This window comes from Catharus ustulatus, chromosome 3, assembly GCF_009819885.2.
Source record: "Catharus ustulatus isolate bCatUst1 chromosome 3, bCatUst1.pri.v2, whole genome shotgun sequence".
NCBI lineage: Eukaryota > Metazoa > Chordata > Aves > Passeriformes > Turdidae > Catharus > Catharus ustulatus.
The window spans coordinates 103,015,325-103,040,464 of record NC_046223.1 but is presented as its reverse complement, the minus strand read 5'-3'; the positions used below and the strand labels follow the sequence as shown (position 1 = coordinate 103,040,464).

Below are 25,140 nucleotides of genomic sequence, written 5' to 3'. Positions count from 1 at the left end.
TTTGAAGTCTACTTTTCAGGGATAGGTCGCCAGCATTTCAGAAATAGCCACATATGGCAAGAAGGTAAACTCAGTCTTGCTGCTGAACTTAGACTTGGACTGCCCCCTTCTGCTAGCAGGTTAGAGCTTCTTGTTAGTGCTCAGGAAAAAGGCTGTGGCACCCTTGACTGCCATGCCTGCTTCACTGGACCTTGGTCACAACCTTTACTTGCAGTGCAAAGCTGATCTTGAGGTCTGCTATAAGTTTTGAATTGCTGAAATCTCTCTTGAGCTGTGTTCATTTTGTGCATCAGAACTGCAGTGACTAATGGCAATGTTTGGGGCTTATCCTGTTTCCAGAATTGGAAATAAAGAGTTTTAAAACCTGCAGACTTTGAAATCTCGACCAATGTAGGAGAATTGGTTTTGTTAACACTTTTTTCAAATTGTCTTAAGGTTTTCCTGAAATCCACGTGATTTCATGTTTAGGCACTGCTGGATAAAACTGAAGATATGAGACTTTGTAATTTTGTCAGTAAGAATTGTTTGATCCAACTCCAGCAAAAATGTTATGTGACATAATAGTTCTGAGATTGCATGAGATATTAAGAAATTGCATTGCAGCATGAGGCTTGTTCTGCTGAGGAAAATGTGGGGGATTTAACTTTTCTTTATTTTTTTCTTTTTCCTCTCCTCTTCCCTAGGAATGTTTCGGAAAAATGAAGACTTGACTCCATCACAGAGGTGTTTGGCTGTAAGGTAGGCTTTCAGACATTCTGCTTTGGGGATGTTTTTATGTGCTTTATTAATGTGTAGTCTCTACAGCTCACGTTTAAGACAAAGTTTACAAACTCATGTAAAACAGATCCATGTTTTTATATATTTGTAGTTTAATTTATACATCTGTTCTTCTGAAAAGTATCACTATGAGTAGGTTTTATAGTTATTTAGAAAAAAAATTTAAGTTCTATGCAGTCTATGCAAATGAATGCTGTATCAGATAGGAGACTAGTAAACTGTTAGTATACATATGAAGTAGCTGGTGAAGAAACATTGTTAAATTCAGTATTTAACTTACCTTTTCTTATTTCTTTATTCAGGACACTTGAAAATAGTATGATGCTTTGGGCAAGAGAGTGTTGAGACATTTGCTTTAATTGAAATTGCCAGTTAACCTAAACCTTTGTTTATTAATTCAATTGTTGAGGGAAAAATAGAGAACTTGATACAGTTGAACAAACACTTAGGAAAACTGCCTTCCCTTTCCTTCCTTGGGCTCAGCTTCAGTCAAACACCTCTACTGAGCAAGTAGAGTTTGGGAGGTCTGTCTGAAAATGGTCAGTATGGGTTGGAGAGAAATGGTATGTGTAGAATGTTTTAAGCTGTGATTACAGCTTAAAGACAGGCTGCTCTTGTCCATGTGGTTTTTACTGCAGTGTGAGTGAGTGATAGCATGGAGTATGACTTTTCCTACTGTGGAAATCCTGAAGAACTACACAATCCATCTCACGAGTTGCTTGTCTTTGAATTACAGACGCATGCCAAGTCTACTGGAGTATTTAAGTTACAACTGTAATTTCATGGGTATCCTGGCAGGCCCGTTGTGCTCTTACAAAGACTATATTACTTTCATTGAAGGCAGATCATACCGACTGCAGCAATCTGAAGCAAATGGGAAGGAAGATACAAAGTATGAACAAACGGATCCTTCCCCAAATGTAAGATGTATGACTCTTGCAGTGCTGATGCTTATGGAACCATTGCATGGAAAGCTTGGTTTGCACTCTTCATTTACAGGCATAACTGCTGAGCTGTGTCTGGAGTTCATTCATCAACAGAATAGTTCCCTGTTCAAAAAGTTATATGCTTATTTTTTAAAGACAGGTTTTCTCCATGGTTTCCAGTCTGGACCTTGTGGATGAAAGCAGATTAATTTGGAGCTTCTTAACAAGCTTATATGGTAAAAAGCCATCTTTAAATTAAAACTGTTCATGCATGTTCACTTCAAAGCATATACTGTGCATACAAACCAAGTCATATGTAACAAATATAAAAAGTCGTAGAAATAGTTTTGTTTTTCATGCTTGCAGTCATGTAGAGAGGTATTAAAGACAGATTTTGATCTGAAGATGTAGTATAAGATGTACTAACCACAACACTATGAACAATATTCCAAGACACAAGGGCTTTTTTCTCTTTGGTCTGTTTTTGGAGAAGAGACCAGATACATAGAGAAAATAGTCCAGTTGATCAAGCCTTACAGGAGAGTTTATATGACCTGAATTTAAATCAAAAGCTCGCAAAACTTGTTCCTGTAAAGATTTAGTTCAATTAGGTTAATGCCCAGAGTGCGGGATATTATTTTTTCATTCTTTTCATATTGTCTTAAATAGTAATGTATCAGGCATTTAAATTTACATGTGCCTAAGATTATTCTTACCTCACGTAAGAGGCAGAATTATCATGGGGTCGGTTGGAACACTTCACATGGATGGCTTTTGCTAATTCCAGCACCGGTTGCCCGTGTTCTGCTTACCACGTGAGACCAACTGTTGCTGGAGCAGATTAAGGCATTCCCACATGTAGCTGCTTGTCTTGTCCTGCCATCTAGAGGTTAGGGCCCCACAGCTGGGCCAACTGGGAGTGCTTCCCATTCAGCTGAGGCATCTCCAACCACTTCCATCCTTGGAAAGTGGTTGAGGGGTTGAGGATTTTTTGCATGTTCCATTCTACCCATCTGGTGTGATTGTAGTAACTTGCACAACTGGAATCTGAACTCATAACTGGAGGATGATAACACTTGAAGGTGCTCCACAAGTTGACATAGCACATGAGCTCACACAAGTGAGCTGTGGAACAACTTAGGAAGGGTGAAAGATGCAGGGAAAATTTCTTGTGTAGACCAGCATCACATCACTTTGATCTGTTGTATCGACAAAGTTGAAGGCACTTTTGTGTCTAAATATTGTTTTGGCCCAGTAAAGGCTCTCAAACTTCTCTTTTTGTTGGTGCTTGGTGTGGTATGTTACTGGGAACTTTATAAAAAAATCCTGTTTCTGCAGAAAAGTGTTATGTAGTAAAATTCTTGGCAATGAATGGAGGTAAGCGAAATCTGCCTGTAGTACTTCTGGACACACGTCTACTGATTGCCTGATAGGACTTCCTGGCTTTTTACCACATAATCTTGCTAGTAATATGGACAAGGTCAATAGAAATAAATATAAAACTATCATGGCTTCTTCTTTCAGGTAAGTGGTTTTCCTTAAAATTAATTGCTCTTAAGATGCTTGAAACTTTTGCAATTTATGCTGCATTAGCTTTTGACATAAAAAGAAAGAGAAGCTGTTTTTGCTCCTGATACTTCATCTCCCAACTGGTGTTCAAGAAATCTGGCTGTGTTTTATAACACCAGTAAGTATTGTGTGCTTTTGGAGAAAGATGAATGACACAATTTTACTGCATTTGCTGTATCAATTAAAATATTCACTGTCTTGTTCTAGAAGAATGTTTAAATACCATTACCTTTATATTATTACTTTAAATTTGTTATTATTTCAAGAAGAATAAATTTTTAGGTAACTAAAAAAATCTGAAATGTAGTGGGGATCAGCAAATGTTGATATCATAAATAAAAAAGAATCCTTGCTGAGTTACAGTAAGTTTAATTTCTTATTAAATATAATTATATAACCAAACTAGTTCATGCCAACCTCCTCTATACTGTGTGTTGACTGCATGATGTTAACTTGGATTAGTACTTTTGCTGTGTTCATTGCATGTTAAATGAATCAAGTCATCATATTAAAACTTACTTCTTATATCCCTCCTATTGTGCCTTTTTGCAAGCTATCAGTTGTTGGTGTTCAAAGTGGTGTCAACTCTCAGAAATTAATATCTGTCTTTGTAAGTTTCTTTTTATTATGGCTACCCTTAAAATACAAGACTCCTGTCAACAGATATCTGCTTTTTTGCTTATTATGGAGAATCTTCCTGCAGGTTATAATGTTCTTGCTTAATTATCTATAATTTTTATCTGCGGTACCGACCTCCTCAGAATAATGTACTTTAATACCATTCAATATTGTGTATTATGTACTGATTCTTTATCAAACTAAGAAAAAGTTCATTCAAATAAAATTTTTGACGATTCCTCTCTATTTTTTAATCTATTTTTATATATCATACATGTTAATGCAGTAATTTATTTCTAAAATTTCTGAGCTCTGTGAATGTTTTACCTTTATTTCTTCAATTAGAAAGCTGCTCCTTTCTCCAATTAGGTGTCTAGCTTTTAATCAAATTATATTCCCATCTAGTTTATGCACATTTAGTTTTGTTCTGGCACTGTCTTCTAGCTTAAGTACCTGCATCTTACTGTCTTTTAATTCCTTAGCAGAACAGTTATTTTGCTATGTTGAAAACTTTAAAGAGTGCATGAAATGAAATTTCAAGTTACTTCATCCCTGTAAAAACTGACCAACCCTCCTAAGTGACTGTGCAATTCAGTGATTGCCCACTTATGCCTTGGCAAAGAAAGTTTTATTAATAACCTGGTTAATTAAGTAATAGAAAGTGAATGAATGTTTTACCAAATGCATTTCAATAGGTGATTGAACAATTGAACAGTGATCCTGTTGGTGTCAGTGCACAGTGTAGCTTGATTTAGATAATTTGATTAGTCTGAAACTAACTCGTTGTGAAAAAACAAAAAATCACCGAAACCAAACATGCCACCATATGACAAACATACCACCACACCTTCCCTAATGACTTGTAATTATGGCTTAGGTCTTAAATCATTGCAAATGTCTGCAGAACTTGGGGTGATGCCTTCTGATATTTACCAATATCAGACTTTTGCATTTGTCAGATACTGCATACCAGAATTAAAAATTCATTACAACTGATTTTATGAACATTCATTTCTATTTAAGATCCTGAGGGTGTTAAGCCTACTGAACTTTCCTCTGCTGTAGCAGAGAGAGAGATTATGAATAGTTCTAGAATAACAAAGGAAGACTTCTGGAAAATTAATGCTCTTCACATAGAACTCTTGTAATAGAATAAAGTATTAAAATGAAGTTTATTAGAAAGCAAGTAGAAACAAATAATTAAGCACCAGCTTTAACCATTAATAGGTAGTTACCTCCTGAATTATCTGACTGTTTTTTAAAAATAACTGGGATTCCAGATCCTCTCTGAAATATCTTCTGAGATGAACCAAGAGAAATACATGCACTATCCAAAAATACCCTCCCTGTTTTACAACTTTTCCAAGCCTAATTTTTAAATCAGGTTGTAGCACTTCTTACATCTGTGCAACTTGGTGAATCTTGGATACTGTGTGCCTTGCCCAAGTGTGTGCTTTCAGTTGAACATTTACTGCTCCATTCTGTATCATGGAAAAGAATTGCCCTTTATTTTGGAATTTCATGTGGAGCTAAACTCTCAGTGAAGCAGGATGTTATCTTTAAAAGTTTGGGTGGGTGTACTGGAAGCAGCTTAGACAGATAGATCCTGATTATATTTTTGTTCTGATGCTTCAAACAAAAGTAGATTGTTTTCTTGTCAAGTTTAGTATCTGTGTCATTGTAATGTAAATTAAAACTGTGATGTTTAACTGTCAAGTTTACACAAAATAAAAACTTGAAAATTACATTTAAGTGAATTAGCTCTCAAACTTCTTTTTTTGTTGATGCTTGGTTTAGTACGTTAGTGGGGACTTTTACAAAACATGGTGTCTGCCCTTGGGGTATGGATCAGACTAGTGGCTTAGAGCAGTCAGTGTCAGGCATATATTGCTGTGTATGTATTATCATAAAACCTTAGAGAAGTTCTGCTGAAAGTACATACTCTTTACTATAGTGGTTATAGCAAAGTTGAATTTTGAGAAAAATTGAGTAAGTGCTATCTGAACAATACACTTCTGTGAGCATATTGTTTGTCCCTTGTAGCTTGGTCACTCTGATTGGGAAAACAGGTCTATCTAGAACTGATTAGCTGAAATTTGGGCTGAAATTCATAAACAATTCCAATCTTTTAGTTGATTTAGAGTTTAGATGCTGTGATAATCTAACAGAGATGATAGATGTGTTGAGTTGGGCAGCAATTGAACATCTTCATTATGCCAAAGGGTCCTGAAAAGAAACTGAAGTTTGCCATTGTTTTGGAATCTCTGCAGTGATATTATTACTTTTTCCTAGATGATATACTTTGTGTTATGATGTCTTAACAATTTAATTGCTTCAGTAATTTGACAAGAAAATAAGAAAAAAAATTGAGTTGCAAAAGGTGGTCTGGTTATTAAAAGAGCTTTTAGAGACTCACTGTAGTTAGACTGGATTTGTTGTGTTGGCCAGAAGTGATGCTCACAACTTCATCAATATATTCCTCGAGTCTGTATAAAATAGAGAGTTTTTTTAATAAACTATTTTAAAGTTGCTAGTATAAATATTACTGAAAAATTAACATATGTGTATATCTGTATAGGGAAGGAAGATTATAACTTTCCTTTGTTTCCAGAAGATAAACAAAAGAAAATGAAACTTACAGAATCTCCTGTCTTAAATTTTCAGATAGCTGTGGCACAGAAACTCTTGATCTGTGGACTGTCCTTACTCTTCCATGTGACTATTACAAAAACTTTGCCTGTGGAATACAACATTGATGACAACTTCATAGCTACAGCATCATGGCCTGTAAGGTTTTTCTACCTGTATGTGTCTCTTATGGCTGCCAGACCCAAGTATTATTTTGCATGGACTTTAGGTAAGTAGATGTTTAAAAATGTCATAATAACAGAAAGAGCATGTATTGAGAGTCATCTGAGATGTGAACACTTAAGTCTGTGTTAAGAAGTGGCAGTGCCCTCTTGAGGTTAGGAAAACCTGATTGCATTTAAGTGTTCTGAGGTGTTGCATACATTGAATAGCGTCTCCTTTTGAGAAACAAAAGCTACCAGAATGTAAGTGCAGTGTCGGGGGAGTGTTGCAAATGAGGGCATAGTCTCCTTTACAAGTCTGAGTGAAGCCTAAGGATTTTTGGAGAGTGATAGTGTTTCAATGAACAGTAACTAAAAAAAAGAAAAAATACTAGTAAATCTAGTCTGTTGTACAATTCTTCTTTTTGTTTGTGTTTTTTTAAAATTTTATTTTATACCTTTATTTTTGCTTTATCTTCAAAGTTAATTTTAACCTCTTTCTGTGGTTAGTTGTCAGTAATTTGCTTGATGTTATTCAATCATGAAGGAAAATTAATACTTTGGAATTCAGATGCATTATTCTGTTGTTTATGATAGGTGGCCTTTTCAGAATTTGATGGGTGACACTTCAGTATTAGTCTCTGTTTACTAAAATTTTGAATGGCTAGGATACTATGCTTAGTAACTTATTTAAGACACTTGAATAGATTATATAGTTTAAAGAATATTTCGCATTTCACTTTGTGTTGCTTGTGAAAAACCGATGCGTACAACAGTCAGATGCTTTATTTAAGTAAGCTGACATCTTGAAAATGGCTCACACAACAGATTTCATCAGCTTCCTCCTCCTCTCCAGTTTTACATATTTGTCTCAGTTCTTTTGAGAGGAAATCTGTGGGAACAATGCAATAAAGAAAGCCTTAGGGTAGCAGAGCAGCATGACTCATTTACAGCTGCTGGTTTCATTCCTGGTCAATGAATTAAATGTTTTCAGCTTGTCTGGATATAGTAGTGCTGGGGCTTGTTGTGGAAAAAAAATACTTTTGAATATTCTGCTCTTATATGCCCATATCATCATCTGTGAATAGTAGTAGTCATCTGAGAAGTGAATCATTTTAGTTGGGATTTTTTTTGCCTTTAATACTTCAGTTGGATTCCTCCTTGTGCGCTTGCTAGCAGTGTAGAGCTAGCATTCCTCTGGTAAATACCAAAGAAAATAAACTATGAAAATAAACTATGCCAGCTCTGTACTTCTGGTTTGTTAACCTTCTTCCTTCTACTTTGACTCATGTAAACTTGTAATGGTAGAAGTAGAATGTGAGGAACTTTAACAGTTTTACTGGATGTTACACCTTTGAGTTGTACATTACTATTCTTTACACTTTAAAAAATGTGTTAATGAAATTAATTACTTACAATGAATACTAAAATGCTAGTTAATGAGTACTTACTCTAGTTAGTCTTGGCATTCTATCTTGTGAAAGATTACCGAGTTTGTGTCTCCAACTGTTTCTAATTGAGCGTGAAACTATTGCCCAGTGTTTTAAGTTGGCATAGCAACATCAGATGTAAGACAGCAAATTTTGTTACTTTCAAAGATCTTTTAAAAAACATTCACAAGGAAGTAAAAATACTATAAATTCAAAAGCACCTGATTTCCTTGTATGTGGCCATCCTAATTTGAAAAATACAGTTGAGGAAATGTTAGTGTCTGAGCTAACAAAGCTCAGCAAAGGTGATGACTAAAAGTGACAGGCAGTAGAGATCCCTTGTATTTTCCTGCATAGTCCAGATGACAGTAGCATCTTCTTCTCCTAGGGAAAAATATTGTTTGCTTAGAATATCTGACCTTTGACATGCACTGTAAACACTTCATATTTAAAGGTGTTGTAACAGTGGCCTTGTGCCATTAGTGGATGTTTGATGAGCTCTGCATTCCTTAGAAAATTACTGTTTTCTTCTGTTAGGTTTGTGCTGCTCTCTGAGAGGTGCTGTGAACGTGCACCTGCATGGAGGGATTCACACAATTTAATCTTTATGCTTTAAGCATCACTGTTGCTGCATAATGAAGACCAAAGACATGCATCTGAGCATTGAGCTGCTGTCTCAAATCATTACGACCAGCCACTGTTCTGTAGTCTTGATGCGTCTCACTGAGTTTGTTTTTCTGATTGCTCAAGCAAGACTAAGTAGGTGGGATGGGAGACAGGGAACATCTGTACTGTGAAGTAGCTAGTGCTACCTCTCATTCTTATGCTTTTGTGTAAGTTTTTGAATTGGAAACCAGTGTTGCTTGGATTCTTCTCTGTTCAAGTGATCCTCAGTATTTAAAAGAAAAAGTGAATAAATGTAGTCTTTAAAATGCGATAAATGTTTTGAACAAACTGCATGTTGTGTGGTGCACAATTTGTAATACAGACAGTTTATAATTAATTTGTTTCTTCTTGTCTCATTGCAGCAGATGCAATTAATAATGCAGCAGGGTTTGGTTTCAGAGGCTACGATAAAAATGGAGTTACACGTTGGGATTTAATATCAAATCTCAGAATCCAGCAAATAGAGGTTTGTTTCTGGCTCTTTCAAAAAACCTACATGCCCATGTAGGTAGTTGCTCTTAATTTCAGTAACTTTTCCTACACATTTGTTCCTTTAGATAGTGAATATGTTCTCAGTCAGAAGTGGTGTGTTCACACTTTTAGAAAGGGTGGAAAATAGCCTGTTTTGAACATGTTCTACTTGTCAATTGACTTCCAAAATATTTTGTGGTTGTAAGTAGTTGAGTAAATAACTAATTTAACTCATTGCAAATTTGGGTGGGAGGATTTATAATTTATACAAAAGTATTTTGAAACACATTATGACACTTTGCAGTTATGGAAATAATTGGTTTGTTTTACTTTACAGTTTTCCACAAGTTTCAAGATGTTTCTTGATAACTGGAATATCCAAACAGCTCTTTGGCTCAAAAGGTATTTATTTTTTTAAAGGAAATTTTTCTCCATTGAGGTTTCTTAGATAAATATTTCTTTGAAGATGATATAACATTTGAAGCTAACTCCCATAAACGTCACTTGTTTAGCAACTGTGCAGGAGATCCTTCTTATAATACTTGAAATAAAGCCTCTGAGTTTAGGACCTCTCTTAGTGGAAGCTATCAGATTATGATAGAAACTGTTCTTCACAAGCCATAGGAAACCTGAAAGTGTCAATCTGCAGAGGCATCTTTTCTCCCTCTCTTAGCATTCAGCCAGTGTATGTTGCTGAGAGCAACAGGCAAAGTGTGCACCTCAGCCTGTGACAGCTCTGCCTTGTTTTTAGCCACAGAGCAATACAGGAACTTCCATACATTCTGTGAGAGAACTTTCTGTGCTCTTTCCATTATGAGTGCATGACAGACATCAAACCCTACAATGTGCTGTCCGCAAAAAATTCCTAATGAATCTCTCTCAGCTGCACTTTCTCCTTGCCTGGCCTGTGAACTACATCATTCTGCTTCTTTGTGGCAAGGAGAAAGTAGAAATGTTCTTGAGTAGTGTGTGGATGTTGTTCCCCTTCTTCCAGTCACTGTTGAGTTGATCTCCTATCCACAGGTGCAAGTTTAACTGAGACCCTATCTTGGGATCACTTAGAGGACTTTACCCCTTATTCTAGGATAGCTGGCAACAGGATGTCTCTTCCATCAAATTTCTTCATAGTATGATCTCTTTCTTCCATAATTTCATCCCTAAATATTTTGCTCACCCAATTTAAAAAAGAAATTGGATTTTATGTGATTATTCTGGTTGGCTCAATAGTCCAATGTCCTATTGCTAGGACAATCAAAAAGTTGCATGCTTGTGGGTATTGAAATGTAGCATTTCAAAAACCAAATATGTAATTTAGCTATTTTGATTTAGTAAGAGAACAGAAGTTTAACAGTATTGTGTTTCAGCAAACTTTCAAATCTCCTAAATGGAATGATTCTAAACAAAAGTTATTAGTGAAGAAGCATAATATTTCTGTTAAAAATTAAAAGGACAAGAATGCAAATCAATTACTCAGGGTTATAATAAAAGAAGATGTGAAGAAAAATTAAAGCATCTCCTTTAAAAGTATTTTTGAAACAATAACAGAAGAATCCTTGGGGATAGTCTAAACTGATTCTATCAAAGTGAAAGAGTGTGGAAAGGTGGATGTTCTGTGAAAGTTTTGTTGCAAGTAAAAAATTGTTTTAATTGATCATATATGAGGTCCATAAATAGTGGTAGAGAATATATATTTTGTTACTAATAATTTGGTTAGCTGCAATGTCCAACAATATGCATAGAGGACAAGCTCATGGATTAAAAATCCACTTTTAATACCTCACACCCTGGTTGTGTGTAAAAGCAAACTTGTAAAAATCGCAGTTAATGGTGATACAGATCACAAAGAGATTTAGTAAATATTTTATGTAAATCATAGTATAGAGCAATTTAAAGGCATTATTGTTGCATGCATGTAAGTTAAAGCAGGTATTTACATAGTAGCACATATCAACAATGTATATCATTATAATGTTTCCTGGCTGGGAAGGCTGTTATGTTCCCCCAAAGCCCGTTCTTTCTCTTTTCCAAAGAAACCGTCTCATTCCATTTGTCTTTGGTCATGTTTGCAAAACTTCTGTGGTTCTTGTTGCTCAATTCTGACATCTTTCCAAACCTCTTGTCTTCTTAGAGTAGATGTAGTACTTCTGCTAAGACCTTCAAGGTTTCCCCCTGGCTTTTTAGAGGCAGAGTTGATTAATTTGAGTGGATTGGTTATAATTATTTGGGTAATACTGTGATGTGTTGAAAGGGTGTTATATCTGTCTTTTTTTGCAGCAACAATCTACTGTTGTTTCATGTTTAGCTGATACTCAGTGTTGATCCATATTCATACTCAGCTACACTTTGTCAGTATTGTTCAGGAATGGTACTGGTTTGTGTCTTCCACTTTTCTTATTAGATTTTCTATGCTTTGGACTTCATCTTGTTGATTTCAGAACATCCTTCAAGTATGCCAAGATAATTTTGGATTCTAGTGTTCTCTGCTAAGAAAACAATGCCAATCTCGTCCATCTCACCTTCCACCTCAATAAAGGAAGGGAAGACAGCGTGGAAAAAATACTTCTCAGTCTATCACCTAAGTTAGTAAAGAAATTATAGAACCAGACCAAAGACAGTACCTCGTTGATGCATCTTCCCACTTTTAGAGCATTACCTGAATCACGTATATTTGAATAGTTTTTGTCAACCTGTTGTGATGACCGCATTTCCCTGGTTTGTTTTTAGGATTGCCAAATGAAGCATTTGAACATGATTTATTATTGCCAAATCCATGGAAGCATTTAAATTTTTTTTACTCTGAAACTGAAATCTGAGGATTTTTTTTTTTGGCACTATTTTATGTCACTTGCACTGATACAGCTGAAATTTCATTAGTTAATTTAGTGAGTTTTGTTCACTCTCTAGTGCTTTCCAGGGACAATTTCAGTACTTTAAAGCAAATAAAGATTAAAGACATATATAACTTTATTAATGAGATGTAATTAGCCACCAGCCATATACATTTAGAATTAATAGCAGTATTAGAACACATAACATTTTGCATGTGTTTAGTGCTTTGGTGTAGTAAACATTTTTAAATACTCTTCTGTAACGAATCCCAAGTGGATTAAAAAGCACACATGTACAGTAGTTTCACGAATACAAGCCGCACGGATTATAAGCCGCACCCCCGGTGCCTCGACAATGTTGCTGTCTTTGTCAATAGATAAGCCGCACCCCGAATATTAGCCGCACTTTCGTTCGTTGCGAGAATCCGTGCGCAGCTTTCACAAATTGGCCAATTAGTAACAGGATCGCGGCATAGCGGGCTTTACTGGCTCGGGGCGGGGCCAGGCAGGCTCGGCGCGGGGCCAGGCAGGCTCGGCCCGCTCATGGTTGCCGACGGGGCCGGGTGGCCCAGCTCAGCGCCACGGCTCGGCGGGGCTGGCCGGCTGGTGCTGCCGCCGCCGCCGGGCTCGCTGGCCCCCCTCTCCCGTCAGCACCGCCCCGCTGCCGCGTTCGCTCGCCCGGCTGGCAGGGCTGCCGCCGCCGGGCTCGCCGCCCGCCCCGCTGCCGCTTTCGCTCGCCCTGCGCCGCGCCTCGCGAGCGCCGCGCCTCGCGAGCGCCGCGCCCGCCCCGCGGCGCTTTCGCTCGCGGCGGCGGCGCTTTCGCTCACGGCGGCGGCGCTTCGCTCGCGGCGGCGGCGCTTCGCGAGCGGCGGCGGCGCTTCGCGAGCTCCGCTTTCGCTCGCCCCGCCGGCAGGGCTGCCGCCGCCGCCACCAGGCTCGCCGGCCGCCCCCTCCCGTCTGCACCGCCGCCGCGTTTCCTTGCCCTGGCCGGCACTGCAGGCCCCCGCACCGCCGGGCTCCCCCACGCTGCTGGCCCCGATTATGCTGGGCTTCCCCCGCTGCCAGGCAGCCCCACCCGCCGGCCTTCCTGCTTCTGCCATGCTCCCCTGCACTGCTAGCCCCAGTTCTCCCGGGCTCCCCCGCCATGCTGGCTCAGGCTCTGCCGCCCTCCCTGCCCCGCCCTGCTGGCTCAGGCTCTGCCGCCCGCCTCCACACTGCTGGCCCCGCCTCTGCCAGGCTTTCCCACCTCTGCCGGGGCCGGCCGGGCTCCAGCTTGGCTTGGGGCTGCCGCGGGCTCTCACTTCCGTGTTGGCAGCTTTTAGAATTTTGTTAATAGATTAGCCGCCCCGGAATATTAGCCGCACTTCCGGGTTTCCACCAAAGTTTTGGTCAAATTGGTGCGGCTTGTATTCGTGAAATTACTGTACGTACACAACTACATGCAAACTGCACCACCCCTCCTAAGGATGTGTGGGATACAAAACCCTGCTTGCATGCACTTCCTGTGGGAGATGTGGGTGCTCCATTTTGGTGTGAATCTACTGATTTCACATGCCCCCTGGAAGGCACAAATCCACGTGCCTGCAGTTGACAGGGCCAAGACATTGCTCCCTGGCATGGGGCACTGCACTGACAAGCCCCTATCTGGATGCAGCTACTCTGTGTCTACCAGGGATGCTCTGTCTTGGCCCAGACAGAGGTGATGGTGTTGGTGGGGTGACTTCTGGCAGTATCAAATGAGGTTTTGATGAAAAATATTTTACTCCAGATGTATCCCTGACTAAATGCAAGTTTTCCTAATGCGTTGCTACTCCTGAGGCTGACAGATTCTTTGTCAAAAATATCTCTATTTACTGTTCAGCCTGACCAATGTTGCTTTCCTCTCAAGGTGATCTGTTTTAGGCAAATGTCCTCAGATAGGTTTCAGTATTACACCAGCTCCATGTTCTCCTCTTAATTGCCACTGTGAGTGAAACCCTTTGGCAAAGCAGGGGGTTGTGACATAACCCACTGAAGACCTCATAAGATAAAGCCACATCTATTTGATGCAAATAAACTAAATTAGCAAATTACACTTTTAATCTTCGCCTATTCAGATCCTGTCTTTTTACCTTCTGTTCTTCAACATTGATCAGTAGCTTTCAGTGGAAGTTGCAGTAAAGTAGTTAGATTAGTAGTGGATACTGTGGCTCTTGATATCATTAGATTGTCATCTTTAGATAACAGCTGTGCATTCTCTTTTCTGTTATTTGCTATATGGTTATGAAACCTTTATACATATTGGTGTCTATAGCCTTTTTTGTTAAAACCCTTTTTTATATATTAGCTGTAGATTTGTGCTCATGTATGCTTGTGGTGTTTATTTTTACTTTGTTAGTTTTTATCTGTTTCCATATTTCCTATTGCTTTTTGGTTTTCAGATCATTAAAGGCATTAAAGAACTCTTGATGAAGCCATATCAGGACCTTACCATGTTTCCTATCATTCTTCCACATCATGATGGTTTGTCGTTGTGTCATATAATGTTGTCTTCTAGAACCACCTTTCTTGGATTCCTTTTTCCCTTCTTCCTTCTAGAATTCCTTATTATAGGACCATAGGACCTTGCCTAGAAATTCAGAGTCTCAATTTTAAAATAACACAGACTTCAGCATTCTCCTTATTTGATGCTCTCTCGGCACTAGAGTATTTATTAAAATTTCATCATCATGCTCACCTAATTGTGTCACAGAGACACATTTTCACTGTAGTTTCTTTATTATTCAAAATTGAAGGTATTTGTTAATTTTCCCCTGCTCCTATAAGCTGCTCTTATCCCAAGAATCTGGGGGTAGTTTGTGCCTTCCAGTGCAGCTTTTCAAACATATTCTTGATGGCTTAAGATTCCTTCTTAACGCCAAAACTCATTTTTGGATGCCTGTGTATCATTTCATTAGGAATAGGGACCGTGTGTGATGGCACTGAGCACAAGTTTAGCACTGAGGACTGGAATCAGGAGCTGTGAATATCTTTAAGCTTTTTCTCTAAGCCATGATACAGTGACAACATTATTAAATAATAAAAAACTTAAATTGCATTGAAACTTCTGTGTTGAAGATGAAACTGGTGAAGGTATAAATGATAGCTGGGAAGACTTTGGGTGATATGTTTCATGTTACTTATCTTGAATTGTTTCTGACTTGCTAGAGTGTGCTATGAGCGAGCCACCTTCAGCCCAACGATCCAAACCTTCATTCTTTCTGCCATCTGGCATGGGGTTTATCCAGGATATTATTTAACATTTTTAACAGGAGTACTAATGACACTAGCAGCACGAGCTGTAAGTACCAACCAAGTATCTTCTTAAATAATAAGTTTTGTAAAAGCAAATTAATCGTGTTCTTTGCTCCAATGCTGTCCTGTACTGTTGATACACAATCTGTCTGATAGTGCTATTTACTTTTTTTAGTTACAAGAACAATAGGAGTGATTAATTAAAAGGAGGGCTTTATTGGTGGAAATAAACAAGACAATGCATAGCCTGTAACATATTTGTAGCATATCTTTTGTGGAAGCTCTTCCTCTGTATTAACTGATAGTGTTAATTAACTAGTAGTGTCAGCTATGTAAGAACAAAGACAGGTTTATCAGTCACTCAGTGGAAAAGAGGAACAAATTACACATCAGATCAGAGCAACATAACAGAGCACTTTTTTGTTGGAAGAACCAGGAGAGTGAGAAATGAAGCAGACTGCTTGTGGTTGCTATAATAGCTAGGGGAAGGTGGTGCTTCAGATTTAGGTTGTTACTACATCAATAAAACGAATGTGTCTCTTTCTTCACAAGGGTACAGTCCTTGTTTGACAGAACTGACACCTTTCTTTACAATAGGTACAGCTTTCTTCTTCCAGATTTATCACATGGAAATTTTGACGTTTATCAGCTGGAGGCTGGTGCAAAAGCCAAGGTTCTGGGACAGTTCACAGATAAAATCTGCTTAGTGAGATGAGTCCAGTAAATTGAAGTGCTCACTGCCTTTTATCCTGGGCTTCTCTAGTAGACTACATTGTATTCATGTTTCATAGGTATTAATTGATAGGCTAGTAAAAAAATATTTTAAGTTTCTCTATCAACAGGTACTAAGATATGTTAGAGCATATTTCTTATTTAACTCTACTAGCCTTTAACTGCAAAGTTTGGCAGCACTGATCCACACTTTGTTCTGTTATGCCTAAGCATGTATCCAACTTATTTTACTGCCTTTAATCATTACAGATTTCATAACCGGGTGTTTACTAGTGGCAGTCATAGATTTGTGTTAAAAGTTGTTCTCCAAGTCCTAAAAGACAAGATTACAAGAAATTTTGTGAAGCTTCATCTGAGTTCTACAGAACTCAGGAACAAGTCCTTGCATGTGACCATAGGAATAACTAGAGGGAGATGGCAGAATGAAGGGTATGTAGAATTACTTGTTTGACTTAGCTTAACTAAGCAAAGACTGAGGGGGAATGTGGTATCTACAGGGCAATTAGAATAAGAAAAGCAAGAAGGGTCAAAAAGGGTTTTTAATGTAAAGAATTAAATCAGCAGGAGCTAGCCTTGGATATGTTCTTTGGAATGAGGAGTTCTAAAGAAACTGAAGGTTAAGGAAGCTAAACAGTGTGCACTGGTGTGCAGCTTTTCAGAGAGCACTATTCAGTGCAGAGAGGTGGCAACTGTGATAGCAAGCTGGGGTCAAAGGCTGAATTGAGCCCATCTTGGTTTGTCTGCACATGAGAGTGTGAGCAACAATAACAGTTCAGTCAAAGCAAAGAGGCAATGATTTATTGATGCCTTTATAATTATAGGCTTAAATAATACTGAACCCAACCCTGTGTGGGATTTGGATTTGGCTTTTTAAAATACTTTTGATATTCAATCTTTTGAGCAGAATTTTAGAACAAAAGAAGATTCAGCATAGAAATTTGAGTCATTTTATAATAATCCCACTTAATAGAAGACTCTTGAAAAACGTAATTAGAACCGATATTTTGTATATTCTGATATATACCCTGCTTGCCTTAAAATATATATTTATTAAGAAGTGTATGAAAATGAATTACTATACAGAAGCTTTCATCAGAAACATTCTGGCCTTCACTTACTCCAACCCTCTATATTTACAGAATGGCTTAATAGAATACAATGTCTGCCTCATTCAAACAAGCGGTGCAAATTTGCATTTGATTTAGGGCAGGATTAATTTAAATTCTGTTTAAATTGATAAATGCTTAAATTCCCGTGCTGGCTGAATTGGAGGGAATTTGAGTCAATTCCTGTTGAAGTTGATGGGCATTTTGAATAGTTCGAAGATATTTGACCAAACTGTAGCATTTAAATTCATCCTATGACTTCTGTATCAATGCAACAAACTGAGCTCTCAAGGTTTATTCCTCAGCTAACTTAGTATTACCTGCTTTTTCAGATAAGAAACAATATCAGACACTATTTTGTTGAATCTCCTGCTGTAAAACTATGTTATGATATTGTAACATGGGTGGCAACTCAAGCAGCAATAAGTTACACAGTCGTGCCATTTGTACTGCTCTCTGTAAAACCCTCTTTCACCTTTTACAGGTAAGCACGTTCTACCTGATTCCTTTTCTTTAACTTGGAATAGAAGTATTTTCAGTGGCAGAAGATTTCTGAAGCTATTTTAATGATTTAATTCTGAGATGAATTTGTAGCTGAACGAATTGTATTTCTAGTGCTTGAACACTGTGTGTCTTCTGTTGCTCATATTTTCCTGTCATAACAGACTTATTTTCCAGGGGGCAGGGAAAAAAACCCAACCAAAAACTAAATCAGGGGATACCTTTGAAATTACTACATGCCCTTGAACTATTTTATAGCCAGACTAGATATTGATTTCCCAGAAATAACTTGTGAAAAGAGTTGAAAGTAGACTTCTGTTCACTTTATACCTTGTTACAGTCCTAAATAATGTGAGGGAAGACTTAATTTCTGATTTTCCCCTTATCTGACTTTTCTTAATGGAAATATTAATGTGTTCATATCTTATGTGCAAAGAATTTCATTGATTTATTATTTCTGTTCATTTTTTAGCTCCTGCTATTTCTGTCTTCATATTGCCAGCATCCTGGTGTTGTTGGTATTTCCATTGAAAAGAACTCAAAAAGGAAGTAAAAAGCATGAAAGTGTCCAACCTGTGTGGTCCAGAAAACTAGAAGAAGAAAGTCTTTTACAAAAGAACAATTATCCCACAACAAATAATAGTTTCAGTCAGAAACAAGGAATAACCTTCAGATATCAAGCATTAAAACAGTGATTGAGGAAATATTATAATGAATATATTTTGTATGTTTTCAAAAACCCATTTTTAGCACCTTTTAAAGGGGTTTGTATTTGTTTGCAAAGATATTTAGTAAGAAAAGAACGCATTACCTAGGAAAATCACATACAATAGCAAGACTGGAAACAAAACAAATTAACCCCTCCCATGCCATGTCCCTGTGGGTCACGCCTTATATGAAGATATTACCATTATTTCAATGGGCACTCAGGACTTGCAACGTATGTCCATGGGGTCATATGTGTGCCCTTTGCTGAATGTACGTTGTGTATCCCAAGGCACTGATGGGGTGGAATAAAATTGTCAGTCTAGGATTAACAAATGGAAATCAATTTTTCCAACTGAATGACTTGCCTTAAACCCTCTATTTACTGAAATATTGTTTCTAAGTGGGTATTTCAAGTTTGATTTTATGTGGAAAGTATTTCAAATATGTAACACCATGTGCTGTAAAGGTAATGAAAGGAAATGCAAAGTCACTAGAAGACTTTGGAATCTTTCAAAGGGAATTGCAATAAGCTTCTCAGTATTTGGAGGGTTTTCTTAAAGTATCTCAAACTATTAGAGTACATTGCAGAATTGTAAACATTGATGCCAAATTATAGTTAGGTTTCTTTGATAAAGAGTATAATTCTAATTACTCTGAATGGATTAAAATGGTCCTTCTGAATGGATTAAAAACACCTCAAGATTTACCTTTTCCAGGTATTGATAACGTAGGTTTCTTTTACTTTAAAGTACCTGAACCCAATTAAAACACTGCCAAGTGGGCTTTGCAGCCAGAGGGTGAAAGGCAGCCACAAGGCACAGAAGACAATGTGCAAGCACTGGGATTTCAATGAAAGTGCAGTTTTGCCCTTAAATACCATAAATACTTGTTCTAGAATAGAACTGTTTTACAAAAAGTAATTTTTAATACTTAAAGTTATTTTGAATTTTCAGGCATCAGTTAGTTGATGATGCTTTCAGTATAAAATAGCAAAATTACTTTGAAGCTCCAGCACATAGGTAGTCAAACATGAAATGACTATCACAACCAATTTCTGTATGTGTGATAATTGATGAACCTTTATCCAAAGAAGTGTGTGAATTTGAGGAAAAGCTTTTTCTTTGAATTAGAATTTTAGATGCAAATTTCATGTCATATTTCTGGGTAACATAATGAAAGAAAGAAATCCTCCAGAATATCTGACTGTCTGAATTATGGAAGTGTGTTAAGGAAACAATGTAGTGGTTATATCTATTCCCGACCATTTATTGTGATCATGGTTAGTGCTTGAGTACTACTTTTAAAGGGCTACATTTTAATTGCATATATTCTGTATTTTCATACAATTTTTTAAAGTAAACACAAGCTGTTTATCCATGTGGGGTTTATTTTTAATTTTAAACCAGATACAAAATAATGCTAGAGAAAAATAATGCAACTGGTTGATTAATAGCTAACAAATGGTTGAGGAAATTTTGTCATAATATTTTGAAACCTAACGTTTTCATCAACTATCTAGCTCCAGTTGGATGAGTGTTCTTACTACCAGAAGTGCAATGATGGTCCTCAGCTTTGGGGATAGTGCCACGCAAAAACCATCACAGTACTCCCTGAAGAACCAAACCCTAAGTTAGGTCAGAGTTGTTTCCCTGCTGTCATTACTCTGTGTCTGGCCCTTGGCTCCTTGCCTAAAACTACAGAAGGAAGAGAACATAACTTCCCATACATGTAGGTTAGCACTAATTAATCAGAAAGGGGGAACTGAATATGAAATGAGAGTGGATGAGTGTGTTTAGATGAGCAGGGATGTTGTTTCAGTGACAGCTGTATTATCTTTAAGATAAAGTAATCTGACTTCTACATCCTTACTTTGATTGCCCAGGTAGACTTCCCCTTACATGGGGTTGTGGTTGTCATATGCTTCTTTGACACCACATTGTGGTTTTGTTTTTGTTAATAAGTAAGGACATGCTAATTTGTTTGATCATCCTTGGTACATATAGAATCATGAGAGACATTTTTTTTGCTTTCTGTACTTGAAGGGATATTTGCATAAAAGAAAAAATTAGATTTACACATTTCTGGGTGGGTAAGTAGAAATAGGGTTGATTCTTTCAGCATTTGTTATTCTTGAACTTAAATTCATCTTACTGGTGCGGTCTCCAAATCTATTCAAACACACACTTTTGGATGCCAGTACAGTGTGCTGTGTTCCTATTTATGTTCTCATACTCTTGTTTTATTGTTTTGGCATATGTGCCTGTGTGTGTTATAGAGGCTTACTAATTCTTCTTAATGAAATATGGAAACAGTTGTAAAGGCTCCCAGAAAATAAGCAGATTTAGGATAGTGCAGACAGGTACTTCAATGTCAGTGAATTCAGAGGTATAGTTTTGTTCAGTACTTTTGTATATAGTGAAGTTGAAACAACTAAGAAAATACATTAATGCTTTCATTGAGTATTGGTGGCAAAATACAGGTTTCAAAATTGGACATGACATTTTTCTTCATAATTTGGCTTCATTAAGTAATTGCAACACAAGAAAATTATGACAATTAATTCTGCACAGAATTTAAGTATAGTGTTGTCCTAGAATTTACATTTAAATGCCACTGTTAAATATAAAGTACTTTGAACAAAAATCTGCTCTTCATGAGAATGAATTCTCTTGGGGACTATGGAAAAAAACTGGTTTTTTTTTAATGACAGCACTCTGATTTTAGTCAGACTGGGGTTTTGATGTTTCTTTCCCTCTGCTTTACTTATTTTCTGCCTTGCTATCACACTGGATCCTTTTTATCCATTCAATCAGAAAGTCAAGAGCAGCCGGCCCCCCAATGCTTTAGATGATTTTTAGGTCTTACACACATGATTAGATGATACTGAATTTGAAAGGATGGCAGTAATTACCATTGCTCTCCCTGACAAAAATTGTAGAAAATCTGTTTCCTATAAATGTTTTGGACATGAAGGAAACATGGTTTTAAGTATTCTTTCACTTATTAAATAATGTATATCCAAAAGGTAAAAGTGTTTCCTGTATTGCAGATCAGCACACTCTGAAAAGCAAATGCAACATATCATTTGTAATTTTATGGTGCTTTGCAGATACTTGCCTATTGTGAACAGTTCATTCAGGCACTTAATGTTAGTAAATGTAGTCACCCTGATAGTAACTATTTGCTTGTGTAATGTTTTTTAACTTTTATGATTCTGTATTAATGAGAGAGACATATATTACATATTTAAATAATACTTTAAGTGGTGCCCACTACTGTTGTAATCAAAAAGGTTTTGCTGGCTTTGCAGTTACAGATACACTCTACATATTCAACACCCTACATATTCAGGAAACTTATTCTTCCCTGGCCATTCCTTAAGTTGATGTGTAGATAAGATTTCAGTAATTGGTGACATTTGAAAATGTATCACATGTAAAAATATTGGTATGCATTTCAATATGCTCTTGATAACAAATCACACCTTAGTGAGAAGACTATGAAGTGACCCTGGTATATTCCCTGCTCTAAAATGACATATGGTATAAGTTTTACCAATATAGTAAATTATTTATTAGAGGAATTTTACACTTGAAGAGCTTGTTCTGTTTCCCCCAGGGGAATAAGTAATATTAATATAAATGCTAGGCTTGTATTACAGGATGCACACTAGGTAGTTTTGCCTCTTTTGATAGCATTGATTTGTTTAGTGGTAAAATGTCCTCTGATGTAGAGGAGATGTTTGAGATCATCACCTCCTGTCTAATTCATATCAAAAGTAATTTAAACAAAATCTAGGTTTTTTCTCTCAGAAGCTTTGCAAACAAATTGTTGACAATTTGTTTAAATACATGGTCAAATGTGTCTTCACGTTTGCATACAAATGTGTAACTTGCTTATATGTAAACTTTCACATGTTCAACTTTATAAGTTGGCCTTGAAAGATAAAGAATTTTAAAAGCACAAGTTACTATAATTTAGGTTTTTATTTCCCTTATCTTTAAGTTTTTCACTTTTTAATTCTTGTTGAATTCTGAAATCAGGCTTGAGAATTTAATTTTAATTGAAAATTTTGAAATACTACCATCTATGTGGAAAAGTGATCAGTGTTAGAAAAACAAATAAATTCAAGGATATTAATGTGATGCAGACTATGTATTAAAAAATACACATTAGTTCTGCGGTGATTCATCACAGCATTTCACTCCATGATTGACCTTTATGTATTTATTTAGGTCCAATAATACTCTGAACTGCACTTGATGTATTCTTTAATTTTCCTGTTTTTGACAATGAATACATCAATAAATATTTAAGTGCTACTCTGAATAAGTAAGCAGACACTCTAGTGAATTGAGCCTATCCTCATAAGATTACCAGATCTGTCTGCATCTCAGCTAGTTTGTGCTGTCGGTCTTCATCTTCACAGCCTTGGTGGGAAAGGGTGGCAGTGGAGAGAAGTCTCTAGTCAGAACGTGTTCCATCTGTGGTTGGAAGGGTTTGCCACACAATTCCTCCAGGGAGCCAACCTTGTGTGCAGAGCTTGGCAGAGGTTCTGCTTTCTTGTGACCCAGGCTGCAGCTGCTCTGTATTACATCTGGCTGGATTTTTTACGTATTTGCTGTCTTAATGTAGACATTTTGCAAACACCATGAAATCTAGGCATCCACAAAGTCACCCTGCAAAGTTACAACTGCAAATACTGCAACATTTGTTTATTATGGTCAAAGCTAAATGAAAAAAGGATTTCTTAAAAACTTATTTCAGAATGGGCTTTTTGTAGGTTTTTACAAAATCTAACCATCAAATATATCAATTTTCATCATATTAAATATTTAAACCACAATTTTGCTCATTTTAGGTATACAAATGTGCAAAAGTAAATGTTGCTACTTTTTCATCACTTGTGCATTAGCTGTGTGTCCAGTGACTTAGACCTGGTCTTGGTTGTAGATGGTTTTAGATTTTCTGAACCCACGTGCATATCCATATAAACATTGCATAAATTTTGAATTGAAAAACTGTGTGACTTCAGACTGAGATCTGAGGTAGGGCTACTTCTAGAGGAAAGTTTTTAGTGACTCAGTCCAGCACCTTATTCCAAACAAACCTCTTGGCAAAAGAGACCTCTGCACCATCTTTTTCCTTCCCCTTAAGGGGGAGGTACCCCAGGCTGGATTTTCATTTAAGTTTCACTACAATATGTCATTTCAATAGACAGCTGTGGTCCATGCTCTAGCCAGATTAGACTTGAAAACTAGGACAGTGTAATCTGAAACAAAAAAAATAGAGAAAATGGGGTGCCTAGAGACTGGTAGTCAGAAAAGTGCAACACTGCTTATTAAAGGTGCAACAATTACTAAAGTAAGTTAAGGAGTATTTGCCTATGCATCTTTTACCTTTGTGTTTTCCAGTTCTCATTACATCCTTATTTGTACCTTTTGTCCAGTGGTGTTGACTATTTTTATGAAGAATCTGCTGATGTGTCTTACTGTGACAAAGGTGTCAAAATGCTACAATAGTATTTAGGTAGTTACTCTTAAATCCCAGACCTCAGATGTGTTCTAGAAGAGTTAGAAGAGACCATTCAAAATGCATTGGATGAAAAATAGTGTAAAATGGGTAATATAGCATTATTCAAAGATGTTGTAATAAGTTATTCAATTTAAGAATTTAAAATATGAAACTTTATTCTTTCCTGCCTTGGTTACACATTCAAAGGAATAGTTTTACCTCAATGCAGAAGTAGTTATGCCTCCAACCACCCGTATGTTAAGGTGAGAGAACACCCCTAAAAGTGGATAGCTACAGTATTCCTAAATTTGCCTTTCCTGGTTCAGATTATACTACATTGTCAGTGAATTTCATTTTTATTATTCCAAAATATATATTTTTTAAAAAGTGTTATTTTTCAACAGATCCATAAATTAAGTGTTGGTGTATGGTAAAATTAAAATACCACTGTTAGTTACACTGTGATTGTGATATTTTAATAATTACTTATTTCTAATTTGCCTCAGCAGTGCTGCAGAAGCAGCATGCTGTTATGTTTTAAAGGTGTTTTTAACTTGCCTATAAATGTTCTTTTCTAATTTGTGTCTTTAAATCTGATTAAACTGTAGTTTAAAAAAAGTGAACTTGTTTTTCTAAATTCTTTGCTGTCTGTCTTTAATGAGTGTTGAAGAACAAAATTATTTTAATGCAGTTTCTCCTTTTCAATTGCTAAATTTACATTGTATGCATTTACATTGTTACTTGGAATGTTCTAGTTCAAAATTGCTTTTACTTTGTTTTGTATGTACAGTTAATTTCATGATTATAAGCCACACAATTTTGACTAAAATTTTTCTCCCAAACCGGAAGTGCGGCTTACATTCAGGACTGGCTTATATATGAACAAATTTTGGAAATTTCCCACCCTGGAAGTCCGAGCCAGCAGCAGCCCCAAGCCAAGGCAGAGCCCGCCCAGTCCTGAGCAGCGGCGGGGCAGCGGCGGGGCAGCGGCAGCGCTGCCCAGGCCTGGGGGGCCTGGCGGTGGCACCAGCCAGGCACGCTGTTCTCCCTCTTCCTGGCAGCACTAGCCAAGGACCCCCCTCTCCCACTTCCTGGCAGCACTGGCCAGGGACGCCCCTCTCCCTCTTCCCGGCGGCACTAGCCAGGGACCCCCCTCTCCCTCTTCCTGGCAGCACTAGCCAGGGACCCCCCTCTCCCACTTCCTGGCAGCACTGGCCAGGGATGCCCCTCTC

At 37.4% G+C, this 25,140-nt stretch overlaps 1 protein-coding gene across 1 annotated transcript in view; it reads left to right on the top strand.

The window, feature by feature from the left end:
* The window catches only part of MBOAT2 (membrane bound O-acyltransferase domain containing 2), a 93,530-nt gene extending 68,999 nt beyond the window's left edge, over window positions 1-24,531 (top strand). Inside the window, exons 6-13 of the mRNA XM_033055694.1 lie at window positions 684-738; window positions 1,514-1,697; window positions 6,555-6,747; window positions 9,138-9,241; window positions 9,584-9,648; window positions 15,261-15,393; window positions 17,518-17,669; window positions 18,159-24,531. Of these exons, the coding sequence (XP_032911585.1) occupies window positions 684-738; window positions 1,514-1,697; window positions 6,555-6,747; window positions 9,138-9,241; window positions 9,584-9,648; window positions 15,261-15,393; window positions 17,518-17,669; window positions 18,159-18,381 (1,109 nt within the window). The 3' untranslated portion in view covers window positions 18,382-24,531. The remainder of the gene's footprint in view (window positions 1-683; window positions 739-1,513; window positions 1,698-6,554; window positions 6,748-9,137; window positions 9,242-9,583; window positions 9,649-15,260; window positions 15,394-17,517; window positions 17,670-18,158) is intronic.
* Window positions 24,532-25,140: the final 609 nt, after the last annotated feature.